Source organism: Schistocerca americana, chromosome 2 (genome assembly GCF_021461395.2).
Source record: "Schistocerca americana isolate TAMUIC-IGC-003095 chromosome 2, iqSchAmer2.1, whole genome shotgun sequence".
In the NCBI taxonomy this organism is placed as follows: domain Eukaryota; kingdom Metazoa; phylum Arthropoda; class Insecta; order Orthoptera; family Acrididae; genus Schistocerca; species Schistocerca americana.
Window position 1 is genome coordinate 72,302,812 of NC_060120.1, and position 22,610 is coordinate 72,325,421.

At 42.0% G+C, this 22,610-nt stretch overlaps 1 protein-coding gene across 1 annotated transcript in view; it reads left to right on the forward strand.

Annotated features, from left to right (window-relative positions):
* The window catches only part of LOC124593786 (serpin B6-like), an 83,501-nt gene extending 61,945 nt beyond the window's left edge, over positions 1-21,556 (forward strand). Inside the window, exons 7-8 of the mRNA XM_047132134.1 lie at positions 14,566-14,704; positions 21,214-21,556. Coding sequence (XP_046988090.1) covers positions 14,566-14,704; positions 21,214-21,359 — 285 coding nt within the window. The 3' untranslated portion in view covers positions 21,360-21,556. The remainder of the gene's footprint in view (positions 1-14,565; positions 14,705-21,213) is intronic.
* Positions 21,557-22,610: the final 1,054 nt, after the last annotated feature.

The following is a 22,610-nucleotide window of genomic DNA, read 5'->3' on the forward strand; positions in this document are numbered from 1 at the left end:
CGAAAATTAGAAACGTCCAGAATGGATTGGAGAACTCATTTGTGGACTTGACTGCATACTGCACACCAATAAGGCATTGCAGGATATGGAACATCTCATTTCTGATTTGTCTGCAGTGAATTTAAAGAGACAATTGCGTTGCAGAAGGGACAAAGTGTGAAAAACACATAGCACATTTCCGTAAGGTCGCTGGAGAAAGCGCTAGGTTTGAAGAGTTCATATTTTTCTAGCCGTTTTGAGAACACTGCCAACTTACATCCCATTTAGAGCTGTTTTCGAGACCGTTTGTCGTTTCATTTGAACGTGGCCCTGTGCATGTGCAGATGTAACTGGCTGATGCAGTGCAGTTCCGGTTTTAAAGACATATTCATTAAAATTGTCCCTGACGTCTATATTGTTTTCCTCTGGTAGTTTTCACATCTCCATAACGAGGTTGCAAAAGCGTTACAATATTTCGTGTGAAATACCTTCTTTCGATTCCGAAGCTAAATCTATTATGATTACGAGTGCGAAAATTTATGACATTGTCCTCGTCTGTCCGCATACCGAGAGTATATACCGGATAAAAATTATTATTGTGTGGTCAGCGCACAAAAATGCTAAAAATTTGATCTGTTTGTGATCTATGTTACTGAGAAATGTGAAATATAAAACCAAGTCGTATCCAGCGGGACTGAGTTGCTATTCAGTGCGAATCGACTTCGTTAGTAGTTGTTCCGATTTTGTACGGAACTGTCCTTCATTCGTTCTGTTGACGTTTATAACGTTTTCTGCAGTCTTCTGAAGGGTTCTGACTAGTTTGATGTGGCCCGCAACGAACTCCTTTCCTCTGCCAACCTCTTCGTCTCAGAATAGCAATTGTTTGCTGGATGCATTCCAATCTCTGTCTTCCTCTGACGTTTCTACTCTCTTCAGCTCCCTCTAGAACTATGGAAGTTATCCCATCATGCCTTAACAGATGTCCTATCATTCTGACGTTCTTCTTGTTAGTTCTATGTGTTCCTTCCTCGATGAATCTGCGCAGAAACTCCTCATTCCTTACGTTATCAGTCCACTTAATGTTTAACATTCTTCTATAGCACCACATCTCAATGGCTTCAATTCTCTTCTGTTCCGGTTTTTCCACAATCCACGTTTCACTAACATACAATGCTTTGCTCCAAACGCACATTCTCAGAAATTTCCCCCTCAAATTAAGGCCTATGTTTGATAGTAGTAGTCTTCTGTTGGCCAGAAATGTCCTTCTCGCGAGTGCTAGTCTGCTTTTTATATCCTCCTTGCTCCGTCCATTATCGATTACTTCACCGCCTAGGTACCAGAATTCATTAAGTTCATCTGCTTCGTGATCACCAATAAGTTTCTCACTGTTGTCAATACTGTTGTTTCTCATTACTTTCACTGAGGATAGTAATGTCATCAGCTAATCTTATCGCTGATATCCTTATACCTTGAATTAAATTCCACTCTTGAACCTTCCTTTTATTTCCGTCATTGCTTCTTCGATGTGTACATTGAACAGTGGGGGGCGAAAGACTACACCCCAGTCTCACATCATTATTAATCCGAGAACATTGTTCTTGGTAGTTCAGTTTTACTGTCCCCTCTTCGTTCTTGTGCATAGTGTATATTGCGTCTTTCCTTATAGATTACCCCAGTTTTTCTCAGAATTTCGAAATATCGCACTTTTTGACATCGTTGACAAGCCTTGATTTCTCTTTAGTCTTAGTTCTATTATCAACAGTAACGTCAAAATTGCCACTCTTGTGCCTTCACCTTTCCAGAAGCCAAACTAATCGTCAGCTAACCGAACCCCAACTTTCTTTTCCATTCTTCTGTACATTATTCTTGTCAGCAACTTGGATGCGTCAGCTGTTAAGCTGATTGCGCGATAATTCTCGCACTTGTCGGCCTTGCTATCTTCAGAAATGTGTGAATGATGCTTTTCTGTCTGATGGCGTATCACCTGCCTCATATTCTCTACACACTAGCTTGAACAGTCGTTTGTTGTGCCACTTCCCTTAATGATTTTAGAAATTCCGATGGAATGTTATGTACTCTTGTGCCTTACTTGATCTTAAGTCCTCCAAAGCACTTTTAAATTTGGATTCTAATACCGGATCCCCTATCTCTTCCCTGTCGGCTACTGTTTCTTCTTCTGTCACGTCATCAGACGTGTCATTCCCATCGCAGAGGCCTTCAGTGTACTCTTTCGACCTATCCGCTTTCCGGTCTCCATTTAACTGTGGAATTCCCACTGAACTTTTGATGTTACCGCCCTTGCTTTCAGTTTCACCGAAGGTTGTTTTGACTTCCTTATATGCTCAATCCGTCCTTCCGACAATCATTTCTTTCTCAATTTTTTCACATTTTTCATGTAGTCATTTTGCTTTTACTCCCTGCATTTCTTATTTACTTCGTTCCTGAGTGACTTGTATTTCTGTACTCCTGATTTTTCCTGAACATTTTTGCTCTTCCTTCCTTGCTTGCGACGTCGGAATCGATATGGATCCCAAAACACGTCAACTTGATAGTAAAAACAGGGCGTTTTTGACTGAGTGAAGAACATTGTTTTGCGTTGCCTGATTGGCCTGGAACTGTTCCAGATAACCCCATATGCAACAAAACTGTCACTCTTGTGAAAAGTGCCAATTTAAAGCGACACCGAAACAACTCATTTTCAAGTCCATAAAATTTTCACCAGGGTAGGGAAGCTCGAGGAGCATATCTAGCTTCTTCCGGAGCAGAGTCGCGTGTGTGTTGGCCGCATAGTAAACACCAGAAGCATTTCTGAGGCTCTCTGAAATAGTATACGTGTGCTGTAAGTGGCATGATCAATTTTTGAAAAGAAAAAGGATGGTGCTGCCGAAATTCATCGTATTCGACTGTCGACAAGAAGCAGTCCATAAAAAATTGAGTTTTTGGCTGCCTACAGTAAAAGTAGTTTTCACCAATTTACGCTGAACACACAGTGCTGCCCCATGGCAACCGATGAGTCTTGTGACATTTCTGATGAGGAACAACTGTCTACTCTCGTGCGAATTTTGGACACCGAGAGTAAATCATTTTCCCGTTCAAAGGCAAGACTCGCGGAGATTTATTCAAGACTTTTGATGACTTGATAACGAAATATAACATTAGTTATTATAAAATGTCCTCTCTTTCAACTAACATGGTCCCAGAAAAGATTGCCGGCCGGTGTGGCCGTGCGGTTCTAGGCGCTTCAGTCTGGAACCGCGTGTCCGCTACGGTCACAGGTTCGAATCCTGCCTCGGGGATGGATGTGTATGATGTCCTTAGGTTAGTTAGGTTTTAGTAGTTCTAAGTTCTAGGAGACTGATGACCACAGATGTTAAGTCCCATAGTTCTCAGAGCCATTTGAACCATATTGTACCCAGAAAAGATTGCCAAAGAGAAGGGCTAGTAAAGAGAATCAAGGACAAGAAAGCTGGACCACTATCTTACCAGTGCATAGTTCATCAGGCAGCCCTTTGTGGAAAACGTAGTGCCAGTCTGAAAGAGGTAATGGGTATCTTGAGCAAACAGATTAATTTTGTGAGGTGTCGTTCTGCTATTCCGCACAGACAGTTCAAAGGGTTTCAGTCAGTGATTCGGCTCATTCTGGTTTAACTGCAGCACAACAATGTTCTTTGACGTAGTAAATGTCAAATGATGGAAAGTTTTTTGGCAAATAAAAGAAGAAGTAACGTCCTTCTTAGGCAACCTGGATACACAAGAAGAGAGGAAGCATCTGGAGTTCCTAGCAAACGAACACAATACGCTAGCTGTGACTTTTCTGAAAGACATTCTGAAACATTAAAATGCGCTCATTACTGAGCTACAAGGAAATGGGAATTTAATATGTGAGCTGATGCAAAGTTCGTTTTCTTTCCGTCGGAAGCTGCATATATTTGAAAAAGAGGTTGCAAGCCAAGAATGTAGTCACTTTCCAGCACTCCTTCGATATAATGATAATTCTGAAACAAACTATAACACTGGCTTGCTATATTTCATGCGCCACTCTTCCCTAACTACCGAACATTAAGTCCTGTCACGTGGAAAGCCACTTATAACACTAACCTGCCGTGACACAAGCTAATGTTACCCACTGAAAGGATTTTGAGTTTTGACCGCGCGTGTGTCTAATGGATGAAGGTATCGGACTATAATTTTGAATATGGTGCAATTAAAAGAAAAACTAAAGACTTTAAAATCTGGGGGCTAATGAAAGTAGAAAAATTCTTACATGGATGGAAAAATGGGCGGTCGCCAGCCCAATTAGGCACACGAATTTGGAAATATATGTTTAAGAAAATTGAAAGTTATTGAAATTAATTTCATTAATATTTCCCTTTGCATAGCACACAGGATACAAGCAGTTACAGGGTACTCTGAACTGTGGGTAGCAGCAGTCCCAATAATGCACAAACTAATAATCACAGAAAGCAAAAAATGTAGCAAACTTATACTAATAACAGTTACACTCAAGATCATTACTTGAACCACTACTGAAATGCAAGAAGTGCAGAACTAAAGATGTACCTGGGAAGCCTCTGTCTTAACTGGGATGTAAAAACCACAAATAAAGATAAATGATACCAAAATTACACTGTTCATATCCCTCTGCTTATATTTGTTTTCCTTAGCAGCAATAATATTCCAATTATCTTTCTAATATGAGAAGAATATGGTAGGGACCCATAAACTGGTACAGTATCACTTGTCAAACTTGCATGGGGGCTTAATTAAATAAAATGCAAATATTTTTGGTAGCTGTATGTCCGGTTACGCTGTGTCTCGTAAACGGTTGGCTCTGATTAGTATTAGTACGAAATCTGACTGCATAGAACAACAACAAAGAACGAAATGAAAATTTTCGTTAACACAATTAATTAATTAAGTCCCCAGCAACTATAAAACCTACGAATCAAACAAAGCACAAGTGTAGCTGTTCTGTGTGTGGAAGTGTGATTCAACGTACACATCTGGCACGGTTCTTCTTCACTAAGACAAGAAATTTTAAATATCATTTATACTGAAGTAATTAAAAAATAGAAATACTATAATTGCGTAAGGAAGGCAGAATTACACTGTAATACAAGAACACAAGCCAGATGCTTTGTTGACTGAACCTGTAATGACGCATTATTTAAGACATTGAGATAATAAAAAGAAAAAGAAAAATTTTTTTTCTTTTGCCTTCATGTACTGACGAAAATCACTCTAATCATTACAATATATCTCCACACCGACTCTCTACTACCACATCTCAACAAGAACTCTCCACCACGACCTCTCGACAAGCACTCTTCACTAGTACATCTCAACAAGCACTGACTCTCACGAGTTCTCAACAAGCACTGACTACTACTAGTTCTCCCCAAGCACTGCCAGTGGAGGCGGCTGAATAATACTCTTTGGCGCAATCTCTGGCGCTGTGGCTCAGTGTAGCCACCTTTCAAACTCTGTGATTATTTCAGTAGCAAAATTTAATTTGAACAAAGTCACTTCTTATCTTCACTTGGAATAGTTTTTATTTTACTTTTCATGGCAAATTATTCAACACTGAGCACAATTAACTGAAAAAAATCATTCATGATGTCTTTCATCACCTGTGCAGCACTGTTATAGACACTAACATATACACAACCTGGCACAGTACTTTTGCAAAACGATACTTTGCAGTAAGCTGAGAGTACTTTACAACAATTCCAATATCTTCAATTTTTTTTAATCGTTGGACATTTGACAAACATAAATAAATCACTAGTTCATTTGAAACAGGATACTCGGTTTTATAAACACTTGGGAGGGGACCCTGCATAGGTTCATGATCAGGATAGAAGATACGGTTCCAAAGGCAGATTTATAGCATTTTGAAATTAACTGGTCCATGCTCTGATACATATATGTGTGCATGAAGTTGGTGGAGCAGTGGCGAAGTTGTGGCAAGCGACTTGGCGACTAACTGTACTCACGGCTCTTGATGTTTGAATGCTCTATTAAATTTCTTCGTGGGGACGGTTATTCAACTTATTACAGCCATTCCTTATTGCCGAGAGTACCAAGCAACAGACAAATCCACATGAGGCAAAATTCCTCCCAAAGCTGCCTCCAATTGCCTCCCACGGCACCGTCGATGTGTACCGTGGAACGGCTAGCCACTGACTGCGTGCCGTTCACACCAAGGAGCCGCCCAGTTCGACCCCCAAAACCACCTTTTACATCGCGCCAAGCCACTTCCGTTGCGGAGGGACTTCCCTACATCTTTTACATTTTACAATACAATTTCCCTAAGCATGAACCAGCTTCTAAGACATAATGTTTTTCTTAAAATATACACATATTATAAAAATTCATTATTTTAAACAATCATTTATCTTTTGCCATACATACATTACAAACTCTAATTTTCCTGTCACAAATCAAGGACTTTAACTAACAACGAACACACTTTCCATAATCGAAGTTACACAGTTACCTAATACAAATCTGCCACTAATCGACATAAGTGTTAAAAGACATTGCACTATTTTCAAATCTTACCTATTTTCAGATCTTACGAAGGAATTTTCAGCAACATTCCAAGATTTCTCAGAGGTAGTGAAGTTGTCACGATTCTTGAAATCGCCTTTTGTAGTTTCTCCAGGGGCAGAATGGACTGATGTGACTGCGAAGTGGCTCCCTCTTTCAAACGTTTTACTCCTAATGCAGATAACAGACCTGCAGGAAGACATTTCCTTGCAAACGTACAAAACTGCATCGGCCGAAGAATTAGCTACTTACATGGCTATGGTATCAAAAAGTCAGTATAAATTTGAAAACTGAATAAATCACGGAATAATGTAGATAGAGAGGTACAAATTGACACACATGCTTGGAATGACATGGGGTTTTATTAGAACCAAAAAAATACAAAATTTCAAAAAATGTCCGACAGATGGCGCTTCATCTGATCAGAATAGCAATAATTAGCGTAACAAAGTAAGACAAAGCAAAGACGATGTTCTTTACAGGAAATGCCCAATATGTCCACCATCATTCCTCAATAATAGTTGTGGTCGAGGAATAATGTTGTGAACAGCACTGTAAAGCATGTCCGGAGTTATCGTGAGGCATTGGCTTCGGATGTTGTCTTTCAGCATCCCTAGAGATGTCGGTCGATCACGATACACTTGCGACTTCAGGTAACCCCAATGCCAATAATCGCACGGACTGAGGTCTGGGGACCTGGGAGGCCAAGCATGACGAAAGTGGCGGCTGAGCACACCATCATCACCAAAAGACGCGCGCAAGAGATCTTTCAAGTGTCTAGCAATATGGGGTGGAGCGCCATCCTGCATTAACATCGTACGTTCCAGCAGGTGTTTATCAGCCAGGCTGGGGATGATGCGATTCTGTAACATATCGGCGTACCTCTCACCTGTCACGGTAGCAGTTACGAAACCAGAATCACGCATTTCCTCGAAGAAAAAAGGGCCGATAACGGTAGATGTGGTAAATCCAACCCATACCATGACTTTCTCGTCGTGCGATGGAGTTTCAACGACAGTTCTAGTATCTTCGGTAGCCCAATTTCTGCAGTTGTGGGCGTTGACAGATCCTCGGAGCGTGAAATGAGCTTCGTCGGTCCACAACACGTTACTCAACCAATCGTCATCTTCCGCCATCTTTTGAAACACCCACACCGCAAATGCCCTCCGCTTCACTAAATCGCCAGGTAACAGTTCATGATGCCGATGGATTTTGTACAGATAGCATCGGAGGGTACGCCTAAGTGCCAACCAAACAGTAGTGTATGGAATGCCGGTGCGACGTGCGACTGCACAAGCGCTGACTTCCCCGTGCATAGACGAACCCGCTACAGTCTCCATTTCTTCCTGAGCTGTCGCAGCAGCATTAGGCGTTGTGCTCGGTCGGCCACTACGGTGTCTATCGTCCAAACAACCCGTGACTTCGAACTTCGAAATCATTCTCGCCACAGCTGCATTTGTCAACGGACGTTTACCCGTTCTAATCCCCTTCCTATGGCGATAGGATCGTAACGCTGAACTAGCACATTCCCCATTCTGATAATACAGCTTCACTAAAAGCGCCTTTTCAGGTAACGTCAACATGCTTTATTGTTATTTTAATCACCTTTTACAAGGCGGGCTGTCAGCAGCGTATTACGCTGCTCTTCAGCCGTGAGTGGTACAATAATATGACATAGAGGTGGCACAGATAATACAATAAAAACGGCGGGCAAAAACTGTAGACACGAAAAACAATAAACATGAAGCCGTTCACGCTGGACGAGAAAAAACACTAACACTTGTTGACACGGCGCACATAACACGGACGATTGCGACTGCACACGTGAACAGTGGCGACGTGACGGCGAAAGAACACGAAACACAAAACGAAGGCACACACACGAGACACTGATGGCGATGATCTCCGGCGCGCGAATGTCCACTGAGCGTGTACGAGTCCGGGGACCTGCCAAGAGAGGAGGAGGGGGAGGGGGAGGGTTGATTCTCTCATTACAGCTCCTTTTATACACGATTGTCATGCGCACTCACTGACGTTTTGCTGTCCAGCGCCATCTGTCGGACATTTTGTGAACTTGGTTTTTTTTTTTTGTTTTTTTTTGTTCTAATAAAACCCCAAGTCATTCCAAGCACGTGTGTCAATTTTTACCTCTCTATCTACATTATTCCGTGGTTTATTAAGTTTTCAAATTTATACTGACTTTTTGATCACCCGGTATGTTCGTGATACTTCATTTAAAAACTGAATTTTTCAAAGAACCATTATCGTTAAAAGGGCCACCCACCTTGAAGACACTTTTCTTATAAGTTGCAATCCACGTGAACCCACTTTTAGAAAACTGTGTCAAGACTACAAATGTAACTTTTCGCATTGAATTTTGGATCCAATTATGCCCATCTGTTGTATTTCATATTTTTGTGAAAAAAAATTAAAATTAAAATTATTAAGGAATATGTTCTTTTAGATCCCGATAAAATTTTTCAGAAGTATTCGGATCCCACCTAAAATTACTTGCCGACCCCTGATCTAGGGTACGGTTAGAACGTCGTAAAATAACCAGTTACGACACTGATAGTGCAAACGCTTTTGGGAAGGTCGTGAAAAGGTGTATGATGAAGAATTCTTGTGAAAGGAATGGAGGGTGGAGGACAACAGGAATGTTACACGCTACAACATGTAGCGTATTGTGGTCAAAACAAGTTAAGATAATTAATTTGAAATATAAGAGAAAGGGCTTTTGTGAATAGATTGATTTATGCAAACTTACTAGTGGTTGGCTAACACATGCAGCTGCCAAGACATCTGAGCATAACTGAATAAATTAAGACTTTCAAGCGTTTTTGGAGCGATTTAGCACTGTGCAGCTCCCTGTGTATGTATCAAGAAATGGGGCTGAAATGTTCGTTTTAAAAAGTGTCGTTCTCTTCTGTGTGTGAAGACATCGTGGCGTAATATGAGAGTGCAATATACCTTTTTGTTGCATAGTTCTGTTGTATGGAAACAATGGAGCGTGAATTGAGACTGCGGCATATGTCGAAATGCGAAATAGCGCTAAATGTGTGGATATCAACGCTGGTCTAATAAATATATATTGTGTTCGAACTGAAGTCGACAGGAGTTCTTGAAGACACATTAGACCTAGCAGCAAGATATCAGATATAAAAGGTCACAGGAAGGAAGTGTTCAGTCACCTATGGAAGATCACATAACTAATGAGGAGGTATTGAGTAGAATTAGGGAGAAGAGGAGCTTGTGACACAACTTGACTAGAAGAAGGCATTGTGATTTGCTCCAGCTGAATATGTATGCCCCGTCTGGAGAAGATCGACACATGCTCACAAGCTAGACGCAGCACTGAATGCCTCATGTCGATTAATCACGGGATGCCTGAAGCCTACAAACCGTGATCTCCTTTATATGTGTTCTGGAATAGCCCCCCCACAGATCAGATGGCAAACGTTGGCGATGGCCGAACGAAGCAGGCAGTGCGAAGATAGAAGACGTCCCCTGTACGCACATCAGCCAGCGGAGACAAGACTTAAATCTAGGAAAGACTTCATAAAAGTTGAACGTCCACTAACCGAAAGTCAGTCTACGACTAGAGAATCAATGTGGAAACAGAAATTGGATAAAGGCAGTCTGAAAAGTTGGAACATTAAAGAAAAACTTCCTGCTGGATCACAATTGGAATGGAGAGTCTGGAAGAGCCTAATAGACTTAGATGTCAAATGGGAAGATCGCAGGATAACCTGATCAAGTGGGGATACGCCGAAGAAGATCCCTGCCAACGTGGAGGAAAACAAATCATGACACACCTGCTGACCTGTCCATCTTTGCTGGCCCCATGCACTTTCCAAGACCTGTGGTTGGCCAACGACGCTGCAGTGAAGTGTGCCGAACACTGGAGAGAGATATGAGCCTTGCTTTAGACAATAATGACGACTTACATTATGTGAAGATCATGAATGTATATATGAATGAATAACTATCATTTACTTGTATTTGTAATCTAGTATATATATCGTATTAATTGATTACAGATGTAGCTCAGACACGATTAAATAAATAAAAGTAGAAGAAGGGATGTTCTGAGACATCGGGGGATCACCAATTTGGTACTGGAGGGCAGCGTGGAGGGTAAAATTCGAAGAGGGAGACCAAGAGATGAATGCACTAAGCAGATTCAGAAGGATGTAGGCTGCAGTAGGTACTGGGAGATGAAGAAGCTTACACAGGATAGAGTAGCGTGGAGAGCTGCATCAAACCAGTCTCAGGACTGAAGACCACAACAACAACAACAACAACAACATGGAAGGAGACGATTCTGTAGTGTGTTGCACTTCGCTGTAAGTGAATGATTCACCGGTTATGCTACTGTTGGACAGCTTAAGATGGTTGTCAAAACGTCGTAAATAGTTAATATTAACATCTCTGCTCTTTTAAAACCATTCAAAATCTGTTACAAACGTCATTCATGCAAGGTGGATTTGTTTTAGTTAACGTACATTAATGCATAACTATTTCAGCTTATCTGTGCGGTAAGAAAGAGCAATTGTTATTACGTACAATACCAAACATTGCAGATTTCAAAGTAAAGTATCTGATTATTTAACAAGTTCATTACTAGATACCAATCTCTTGAAGTGCGGGCTGAAAGTAAATGCATGTTACAGCAAAGCCAAGTCATCGGAGATTATGTGTTCTTAAAAGTTTATTGTCACAGCCTTGTTCTCAAGAGTTAATTGGTAGCCAAGGTGGACGTATTTACTAAATTCAAGAGTGAACAATTTTAAATTGCTTATTACATTGACAAAATTAAGAGTCGTTTTCCATAGTGTCATACGAACTGCATTTTCGTAACGTGTTGTTAGTGCTAGGATGTATGCTATAAACTGGAAAATGAACCGGGATTGAATTAACTAATTTACACTGAAGCGCCAAAGAAACTGGTATAGGCATGCGTATTCAAACAAAAAGACAATTAAACAGACAGAATACGGCGCTGCAGTCGACAACGCCTGTATATGACAACAAATAAGTTGTTGCAGTTGTTAGATCGGTTACAGCTGCTACAATGGCAGGTTACCAAGGATTAAGTGAGTTTCAGCATGGTGTTATAGTAGGCGCACGATCCATGGAACACAGCGTCTCCGAGGTAGCGATGAAGTGGGGATTTTCCCGTACAACCATTTCAGGAGTGTACCGTGAATGTCAGCGATCCGGTAAAACACCAAATTTCCGAGTTCGCTGCGGCCGGAAAAAGATCCTGCGAGAACTGGACCAATGACGACTGAAGAGAATCGTTCAGCGTGACATAAGTGCAACCCTTCCGCTAATTGCTGCAGATTTTAGCGCTGGACCATCAACAAGTGTCAGCGTGCGAACCATTCGCTGTAACATCATCCATATGGGCTTTCGGAGCCGAAGGCCCACTCGTGTACCCTTGATGACAGAACGACAAAATGCTTTACGCCTCGCCTTGGCCCGTCAACTCTGACACTGGACTTTTAATGACTGGAAACATGTTGCCTGGTACGACGAGTCTCGTTTCAAATTGTATCGAGCGAATGGTCGTGTACGGGTGTGGAGACATCAGGAATCCATGGACCCTGCATGTCAGCAGGGGACTGTTCAAGCTGGTGGAGGCTCTGTAATGGTGTGCGGCGCGTGCAGCTGTAGCGATATGGGACCCCAGATACGTCCACGTACCACTCTGGCAAGTGACACGTACGTAAGAATCCTGTCTGATCACCTGCATCCATTTATGTCTGTTGTGCATTCCAGTGGACTTGGACAATTCCAGCAGGAGCATGCGACACCCAACACGTCCAGAATTGTTACAGAATCCCTCTAGAAACATCCTTCTGAGTTTCAACACTTCAGCTGGCCATCGTACTCCCCATACATGAACATTATTGGGCATACCTTAGGTGTCTTGCAACGTGCTGTTCAGAAGAGATCTCCATTCTGAGGTGCAACAGTAATTACCTTATAAGCGATCCAGATAATTGCTCCAGTAATGGTGAAGCTCCATCTTGAACGTACTCTTACGGATTTACGGACAGTCCTGCGGGATTTATGGTGTCAGTTCGCTCCATCACTACTTCAGACATTAGTTGGGTCCAAGCCACGTCGTTTGCGGCACTTCTTCAAGCTCGCGGGGGCCCTACACGATATTAGAGAAGTGTACCAGTTTCTCTGGCTCTTCAGTCTATATAATTCAAGTATCACGACAGCAGTTCAGTGATTATCGGATGTTTTTATATCTTGTCCAGACCTGTTCAATGTCTTTGTGACTGTTCGTGGCAACTGACTATTTATAGTTATTAAATTGTGTCGGCTCTTGTAGTTGCGATGTTTATTGTAAAGAGGGTTTCCAATGAAAGGTACGTGCACATACCTTAGTCTTGACAATCTGAATGTTTCTGAAATACAGACAATGCTAAGCAATACACGTAACTATAATCATCAAATAATCTGTTCTGTAAATTTTATTATATTACTGTACGTCTGAGTAATAACTTTCCCCTTTATTATCTGATTCCTTTAGGCGTTACGCTAGCCACATTTTATAGTCAAGTTGCACTAAAGATTATGACGCAACCTTGTATTATTTCAAATAATCATTACTTTCTGAAACTTTACAAAAAGAATGAGTAAAGAATAGGGCAAGGAAATTACAGTGTTCAATTACAAGGTCACCAATACCTTCTCGAAAGATGTTCCTACTCACTCTTCGTTACGTACCTGTAAATCTCCCAAAACTGTTTCAATTTCATTTCTTTTCGCAAACGTATCTCTTCTTCCTTTTGATCCACACATCATACGCTATATCTTCCCATAAAATACCTTTTCTTTCTTAAATACAAAACCCGATCCTCCCTTCCATATCCCTCACCATTTTTCCATACTCACCTGTCTGCTTCTTCGATTAATGACACAGTTATTAAAATGGATGTTGATTAAAGCCTACTGGACATAGTAATTCATTTAGCTAAATCACAAGATTATGAATTAATATTACACAAAAGCGCAAGAACAAAAGTCTGCAAATACGGTTTAATACATTCAAATATGTGATTTATTTTAACATCTGTGTAAAGAAAAATCAGTAAAACATAAACTGAATCGACATTAAAACTGTAGGCAATAAACAAGCAAAGAATACTATTGAACTCGATCTGTGATAACTACAGGGAACGAAATCTCTGTCACAGCACATCTACTTCAAGGTGGAGATGAATGATCTTTCACAGTGTAGGGTATCAATGACTGAAAACACACGCGGGAATAAGTCAAGCAGGTGTGTATGTTTCGGCGGTACCAGTGTTTTAGTATCACAGTAGGATACGACGGTTACTGTACTTCCAACTACCGACATCAACTATTTTTATAGCTCATCCATCTAGCCACATTCAATTACTTTTTTTACGTTACCCTACCAAATATCCCAAAAAAGTCTACTGTTTACGAAAATCTACATGTGTTCTTGGATGACGACTTTGAAATGTAGATGAAAGTGATTAGTTGGAGACCTTGAAAAATAGTTGAAATTAGGTGGTGGAAAGTGTAGTAAGATTCGTTCTTAAAGTATAGTAACACTCGTTCTTACTTGCATGAGTGTGGAGCTAAAACTCTAGTACAAGAGCACATTCCCTTTCACCTAGTGTATTCTCACATGGGCTTTCAATTATTGAAACTCACACGGTGAAAGGTCTTTCATCTTTATCTTCAAGTGAACACACTTCCCTTGGACGTATCTATGGCCATGTATCCATATGACCTTTTTTGCTATTTATAAGGAATCCATTCCTGCCGTTTGTCCTCATCTAGCAAAATCACCCGCACTGCATCTCTGTCCCAAAAGCTCGAGATGTCACATGTTTATGTGCCTCTATTAGAAAAGTAGTAGCCACTTTTGTCAACTGAATTTATATGGAACCATTTTCTGCTATTGTTGTCATAGATGTATAAGGAAAAATACTATGAATATATAACAAACTTTGTTTGAAACGTTTGGCCATTTAATTTCAGCTCGGCATGACTTCAATGTTCAGTGATTACGCCGCAAATTTTTCTGGAATCAGTGAAGAGAAACTTAAAGTGAACCAAGTACTGCACAAAGCTTTCATCGAGGTTAACGAAGAAGGCACAGAGGCTGCTGCGGCAACCGGTAAGTAATTTTGAAAAGGAAGGAAGAAAGATAAGGGTTTAACGAGCTCGCTAAAGAAGGAGAAAAAGCTCGGATTAGTAAGGGACGGGAAAGGAAATCGGCCACGCCTTTTCAAAGGAAACATCGCGGTATTTGCCTGGAGTGATTTAGGGAAACAGCGGGAAACCTTAAATCAGGATGGTTGGATGCGAATTTGAAATGTCAACCTCCAGAATGCGAGTGCTAACCACTGCAGTATCTCGCTCGCATAAGTGATTTGCTGCAGAAGATGTGACATTCTTGTTGTTAGATAACGATATTAAATTCTTTCGTAATTGTGAAATTGACTTTACATCAGTGTTCTCTGACTCAGAAAAAAGAGAAGGTAAGAAAATCGGGAGCTCTGTCTATTTAGAGGTAGTTGCGTTTTTTTTTTTTTTTTTTTTTTTTTTGTTAAAGCCTATCTGGGTGTACTGCCGCGACATCTTTTAAAACACTTAAAGTGAAAGGTACTGAAATGAGTCAACATTTCGGCTGAGTTGCAGTGGTCTACCTCGGAGGACCCAGTTGAAGGTTTTTGCAACTCGGCCGAAACGTCAATTAATGTTGGTATTTTAAGCACTTACCGCGCGGTTAGAGGCTTGGTTCAAATGGCTCTGAGCACTATGGGACTTAAATTCTGAGGTCATAAGTCCCCTAGAACTTAGAACTACTTAAACCTAACTAACCTAAGGACATCACACACATCCATGTCCGAGGCAGGATTCCAACCTGCGACCGTAGCGGTGGCGCGGTTCCAGACTGTAGCGCCTAGAACCGCCCCTCCCGCCGGAGGTTCGAGTCCTCATTGGGGTCTGGCTGAGTGTGTTGTTCTTAGCATAAATTAGTTTAAGTTAGTTTAAGTAGGTGTGTAAGTCTAGGGACCGATGACCTCAGCAGTTTGGTCGCTTAGGAATTCACACACATTTTAATATTTTGAACATTTTTAAGCACTTTATAAGGCGTCCGGGAAGTACACCGAGAAGGATTTTAATGCGATTGACACAGGTCACGGAAGCCAACATATTTTTTGTAATTGTGATTTTATTCGTACTTTGTTAAGATAAGCACAGCCCAAGATACACATCCTCGAAGCATGTTCAGTAGTAACATGCAGATCACACAATCCGCTGGACATGTTGGTAAATTTGCCAGAATGCAATTTTTACTCTGCATCGCAGAGTGCGCTGATGTGAAACTTCCTAGTAGATTAAAATTTTATGCTGGACCGAGACTCGAACTCGGGACCTTCGCCGTTCGTGGAAAAGTGCTGTACCGGGTGAGCGACCCAAACATGAATCGCGACCTATCCTCACACCTGTACTTCCTCCAGTACCTCATCTCCTACCTTACAAACTCCGCAGAAGTTCTCCCGCGAAACTTGCACGACTCCTGGAACGAGGAGATGTGGTACACGAGGAAGTAGAGCTGAGTGGCTATGTGCGTTGTGCTTGGGTAGCTAAGTAACCGAGCGAGGTGGCGCAGTGGTTAGCACACTGGACTCGCATTCGGGAGGACGACGGTTCAATCCCGTCTCCGGCCATCCTGATTTAGGTTTTCCGTGATTTCCCTAAATCGCTTCAGGCAAATGCCGGGATGGTTCCTTTGAAAGGGCACGGCCGATTTCCTTCCCCATCCTTCCCTCACCCGAGTTTGCGCTCCGTCGCTAATGACCTCGTTGACGACGGGACGTTAAACACTAATCTCCTCCTCCTCCTCCTTGGGTAGCTAAGTCACCGGCACAGAACCTCAGCGTCTTCGCTCAGAGGACTGGATGCCCTTTTTAATAAAAAACCTGAGTGATCAACGATGATCTAGAACGGGTGTCATGTGACGTCTGCCCTGACCCAAAAACAAAAAAAAAAGAGTCGGTGGAGCACTTGCTGCCAAAGGGCGAAGGTCGTCAGTTCGAATCCCGGTCTGGCACACAGTTTTAATCTGACGAGAAGTTTCAAGTTGATAATGTATTGTCAGAATGTACAGGATTCCAGGGAGCACGACGAATGTGTCCAGGGAAATCTAGTGATTGATTACATACAAATGGAAGAGATGTTATAACGGGTTATTAGAAACCATCCAGCTGGTGGACGAGCGGTTCTGGCGCTACAGTCTGGAACCGCGCGACCGCTACGGTCGCAGGTTCGAATCCTGCCTCGGGCATGGATGTGTGTGTTGTCCTTAGGTTAGTTAGGTTTAAGTAGTTCTAAGTTCTCGGGGACTTATGACCTCAGCAGTTGAGTCCCATAGTGCTCAGAGCCATTTAGAAACCATCCAACAGGGGAATGAATGAATTACTTTGTGGAGTTAATTATGACGCGGTAATGTATAGTGAAATAAATGATGGGCGTCTGAAAGCGCGGAGAATAGTACTGAGATAACGGGGTGGGATTTGGCAATTCTTCTGCCTAACGAGGTCACATTGAAACTACGCCGACTCTTGACGTGAAAAATACCGAAGACAGAATGCAACATTGTGAAGTTGATAGGACAATTAAAACGTGTCAGCAGGTGTTGACAATTCACGGCTAATCGTTGATTACTTTGTTTCAGGGCTCAGATTTATTAAAACTAAGACTTCCCACTAAGTTCAAGAAGAAAATCAACGTCAATGTAGAAGCTACAAGCTAGAAGTGAAATATTAGACTGTCGGCTAGAATAGCGTACAGATATAGACAGGAAACTTAAGTGGGTCTTGGTGAAAGAGATGACAAGATTTCCGCTTATAGCCGTTGCTATCCCACTGGGTTGTCGATAAAACGAAGAAAGAAAATTTCAGAATAACTCTAAAACTGCACAAGGAATGCAAATGCTAACACTGAGGTTCTCAGGCTACAAAACGCTTGCGCCACAACTCAGATCAGTTTTACAATAACCGTGTGATAATGCTGCTGAATTTCGTGAAATACGGATTGTAGACTAAAGTGGTGAACACAGAGCGACGGGAAAATAACCAGTTGCTCAGCATTCGAACAGTGGCAGGCGCAGCAGAAGATGTTAACTAATTCGACTCTGCAGTGCCTGTGATAGTTTGGAAATACGATGCAATGTTCCTTCGGATATGTATGCAAGTCCGTATGAACATGCATTGCTCGACTAAAGCCATTATGAAAAACGTGAAATGTATTCGCAGTTACGATTACGGACAATGTATCGTATTTATCTGCCTACACCATTCAAGCGACTTTCAATTAAAATGTCTCCCAGTACGGGAATATACTTCATGAATGTGCGAGTGTTGATTGTAGACACATCGTTAACGACATATGGAAGTTTTGAGTCTGATAGTAAGACGTTCTCGGATAACCTAATGGTGCAGTCAGCCTTCGGTAGTGGAGCGGCGCGGATGTGTTGTTTGAGTCCTCTTCATGGAGTCGCCTTTGTGAGTAGTTGTTTTCTACTTCGACCCCACTAATGGAGAGTCCGTCACAGCTGACATGACATGGCCCAGGCGCTCGGGCAAACACAAACACACACACACTACTACAAGGGTCAGCTTTCAACCTGATCACACTCGGTCCCGAGCTCTTGATGTTGAACGCCTTATATGTGATGATGTTAAAATTCAACCACAGGACGTAATCGGGATCCATCTCCGAGTTACGAGCAGTATCGTCTACATCATATTAGTCAGTGGCGAGGGGTGTAAAAAAATCATGCGCTCAATCGCGAAGAATCTTAAATTCAGATATGACCATTATGGGGCTCGGCTTCTATAAGCTAAGAGTTTTCGATTTCCCGTTCGAGTTACCGCCGGATGTCGTCACCACAGCCTTCCAACCTTAGACCAAAGTGGTCATACATGTGGACAAAAAATGGAACACTTTTACTACATATCTGCTTCTCGTCAGGCTACAACAGATTATAATTGACTCGAGAAAACACGCGCTTTCCTAACTCATCATCGAAGGCTGTAGGGTGATTAGCAAGTACAATGACGGTCACGTAGTTGCTGCGTTTGCGACAAAGAAAAGCACGTCAGGTGTTTACAATGATGAGCTTCTCAAGTCACGACAGGTGACACTATGACTCCTCCTAGGATCACGACCCTCCCCCACAATTATTCAGAGGTTGCTCGGCCGGCCGCCCCATACGAAGTCCAACTACTTGTCGAACAGACGCTCCCATCAGGACGAACTTGGCGGTGTTACCAGTGCTGGACTCACCCACTGCAGCCTATGCTCATAGGTAGCACACTGCACATGGCACACGTCCACCACGGCGCTCGGGGGCCACAGCATCAAGTTATGACACCTGAAGATGCGCTTATAAGGGCCCGAAACCGGTCGTGTGATGATAAAACAACTTTACAACTGAAGCGGTATTTTCAGCCTCTGCTGAAGCCGTACCATAAAGAATAGATGAGGAAAGGTATGTTCGATTAGCAAAATCTTATGTTTGATGCTGAAAACAGAATCAGAACGGAAAACTAATTTTTTTTCTGCTTCTCGAAGATGTTTTAGATTAAGATTTATTTACCTTTCGATTTGTTTTTATACTATTGTCTGCATGGATATTTAGAAATGAAAGTAATCCCCTTTATACCATATGTTGTTTTAAACTTGTTCTTTAACATGTTATTCATTATTTTTCAATGTTGGGACAAAGTAGCACGAAGAGCCGCACGTCGTGTCTTAAGGCAACCAAATTAGTAATCTTCTCTCTAGTACTAGAGGGGAAATATTATAGGGTGGAGAAAGCCAATTACACCTTATCGAGGGACTTACGAAAAAACGGGTGATATGTAATATGTGCAAGAACGAAGAGGGAACAATGTGAGTAGAAGACCAATAACGAAGTACATGGGTTAAAAAGGGTGGGCGTACAGATACTTCCTGCAGGCCATGGCTCGAGCTCCCTCTGCAGGAAGTAGTACTCGGAATGTCTGTTTCCCTTACCTTGTACGTAAACAGCCGGTGTTTACCATGGTACGCCTTGAACATAGACAACCTCGTTGTCTGTGGTGTAATATGGGTTTATTTGTCAAAATGACGTAAATAAAGGTTCAAGAGTGGTATTAAAATTCAAGGTGCAAGGATATCAATGATAAGAATTGCTGATGACAGTGCTATCCTCAGTGAAACCGAAGAAGAATTACGGGACTTGCTGAATGGAATGATCATTCTAATTGGTATAGAGTATAGAATACAATACATCGAATGAAATCGAAGGAAGATGAAAGTGATGAGAAGCAGCAGAAATGAGAACAATGAGAAGCTTATCAGAAATGGGGATGAAGAAGCAGATAAAGTTCTGCTATCTAGACAGGAAAATAATGCGTGATGGACGAACCAAGGAGGCCATGAAAAACAGACTAGCACGGGCAAAAACGGCATTCGTGACCAAGAGAAGTCTTCTAGTATCAAACATAGATCTTAATTTGGGGAAGAAATTTCTGAGAATGTGCGTTTGGAGCACAGAATTGTATGGCAGTGAGACAAGGATGTGGGAAAACAGGAACAGAAGAGAAAAGAACCCTTTGGAATGCGACGAACAGAAGAATGTTGGTAATCAGGTGGACTGATAAGGTAAGGAATGAGGAGTTTATCCGCAGAATCGGGAAGAGAGGAAGGAAGAAGACTATAGGACATCCGTTAAGACATCAGGAAATAACTTCCATGGTGCTAGAGGGAGGTATAGAGAGTAGAAACTGTAGAAGAAGATAGGGACTGGGATACATCCAGAAAATAACTGAGGACGTAGGTTGCAAGGTCTACTCTGAGATGAAAAGGCTGACACAGGAGCGGAATTCGTGGTGGGCTACATGAAACCAGTGAGATGACTGATCATTAAAAAAAAAAAAGTTTGAGCTGTTACTATAAATTGGACGGAAACTGCTGCCGTGATAAAGCGTTGACTGAGACAGTTTCTGGTGAAGCATGCGACTTGCCAGTGTCTGTTGCATCGAAGAAACAACCACGGCCACTGCATGTGCCTGAAGACGTTCGGCCACCAGTTTTGGAGCTGTGGCGTCACTTGTTACGAGTTTCCGCTGTGAACAGATGTGGGCGAACTACACGAGAAGCAGCTGACTGTACACACACTGTAACCACTGTTGTTAGAATATAAGCTGGTGGTGGCAGAGCCACGTCCCCGAGAACTTTTCATTCGAATTTCCTGCGATCAGCATCGGTTGTAGTTCTCTGTTGCATCAGGTGACGAAGTCATTAATTCCAATGGACGATGTGGTTCATATATCCATGGCTATCTACCAATACGTTGCTGTGTCGCTTGAGCTTGCTTAACCCCATTATCACTGTACGCTGCAACTTGGATACCAGCAATCACAATTCCTTAAATGTACAATAGTATGATTAAAACGCTTAGAAGTAAAGTAGCAACACCATCTCTCCAATAATGGTTAAAACGCAGTCATAACTGCAAACAAAAAATTGCGTTAATTGCGGTACACTGAAGAAAATGAAGAATGAGTGCAAATAAATTGCAAACAGGTCCTGCACTAAGCGTAATCTGATAATATTTATCTGTTTCAGCTGTTATCGGTGGTGCAGTCGCAACGTCCTTACACAACACGCCTCCACCACCAATCATCTTCAGGGCGGACCATCCATTCCTCTTCTATATTCTGGATCAAAAGACGAAGGTGGTGCTCTTCGCAGGACGCGTATCCGATCCTTAACTCTAAGAAGGCCCCTATGGGTCAGCAAAAAGAGTTTGTCTACTGATGTCATCTACGCTTCAACGATATGCCATAACAATTGTACTTATAAATACGATGTTTTACATTACTAGAAATTTATATACTCTTGAGTTGTATCCCAGAAAATTTCTCTGTAATATTTTCTCGATCCTCTAAATAAAGGGGCATGAATAATATATGTATGTGAGTTATATTACTACAGCTCCCCATGAAAGTTGAAAAGCTACAACTCAACAACAACCTTTACTGAAAAACGTTGCTCAGTGCTCTCCAGTACTTAACAACTTACACCTCATCTGCTGTTATAGAGTCAGAGAATTACAGGGGATAGGCAAAAAGTGTGAGCAATGGTAGTAATGGAACGATTGTCATTGACTGTCAACAACGAAGGTAAGGCACTTGACGCGCTCGACTGTGCGTGTTCAGTACGTACTAGGCATCAGTGCAGGTTGTATGCGAGTTGTGCACACTTCATATTTACATTCAGAGGCCGAGGTCGACGTGCAATGAAAGACCAAACAGAGTTCCAAAGAGGGCAGATTGTGGGGCCCGATTAGCTGGAGCATCAGTAACCAAGACAGCAAATTTATTGAATGTTTCAAGAGCAACTGTTTCAACAGTCCTGGCGGCCTATAAAAACATGTAAAAAACACAATTGTGTAAACGTAATAGTGGGCTCAAATCAAAACTAAATGACAGAGATCGTCGTACGCTAACACGAATTGTGTCAAGACAAGACAAAACTACGGTGGCTAAACTGACTGAAGAGCTCAATAACTATCTTAGAGACCCCGTATCTATCGACAATGTCCGTCGAGAACTCCATAAAGCGAATATTCAAGGGACGAGCTGTTATACCGAAACCATTAGTGACGGCAACCAACGCAAAGAAGCGTAAAACATGTGTCAGGAGCTTAAATGCTGGACGGCTGATCAGTGGAAACTCGTCATTTGGTCCGACCCGTCAACGTTTTCCTTATTTCCAACATCGGGTCAGGCTTACGTCTGGAGAACGCCAAAAGAAGCCTACAATCCTGATTGCTTGACTCCCATGGTTAAGCATGGAGGTGGAAGTGTGATGGTGTGGGCAGTCATATCACGGTATTCTGCTGGTCCCATCATTACTCTGAAAGGCCGTGTTACTGCCAACAATTATGTGAACATTTTAGGTGATCAGGTGCACCCCATTAGTCAAAGGTTCCCGAACAATGATGCCATATTTCAGGACGA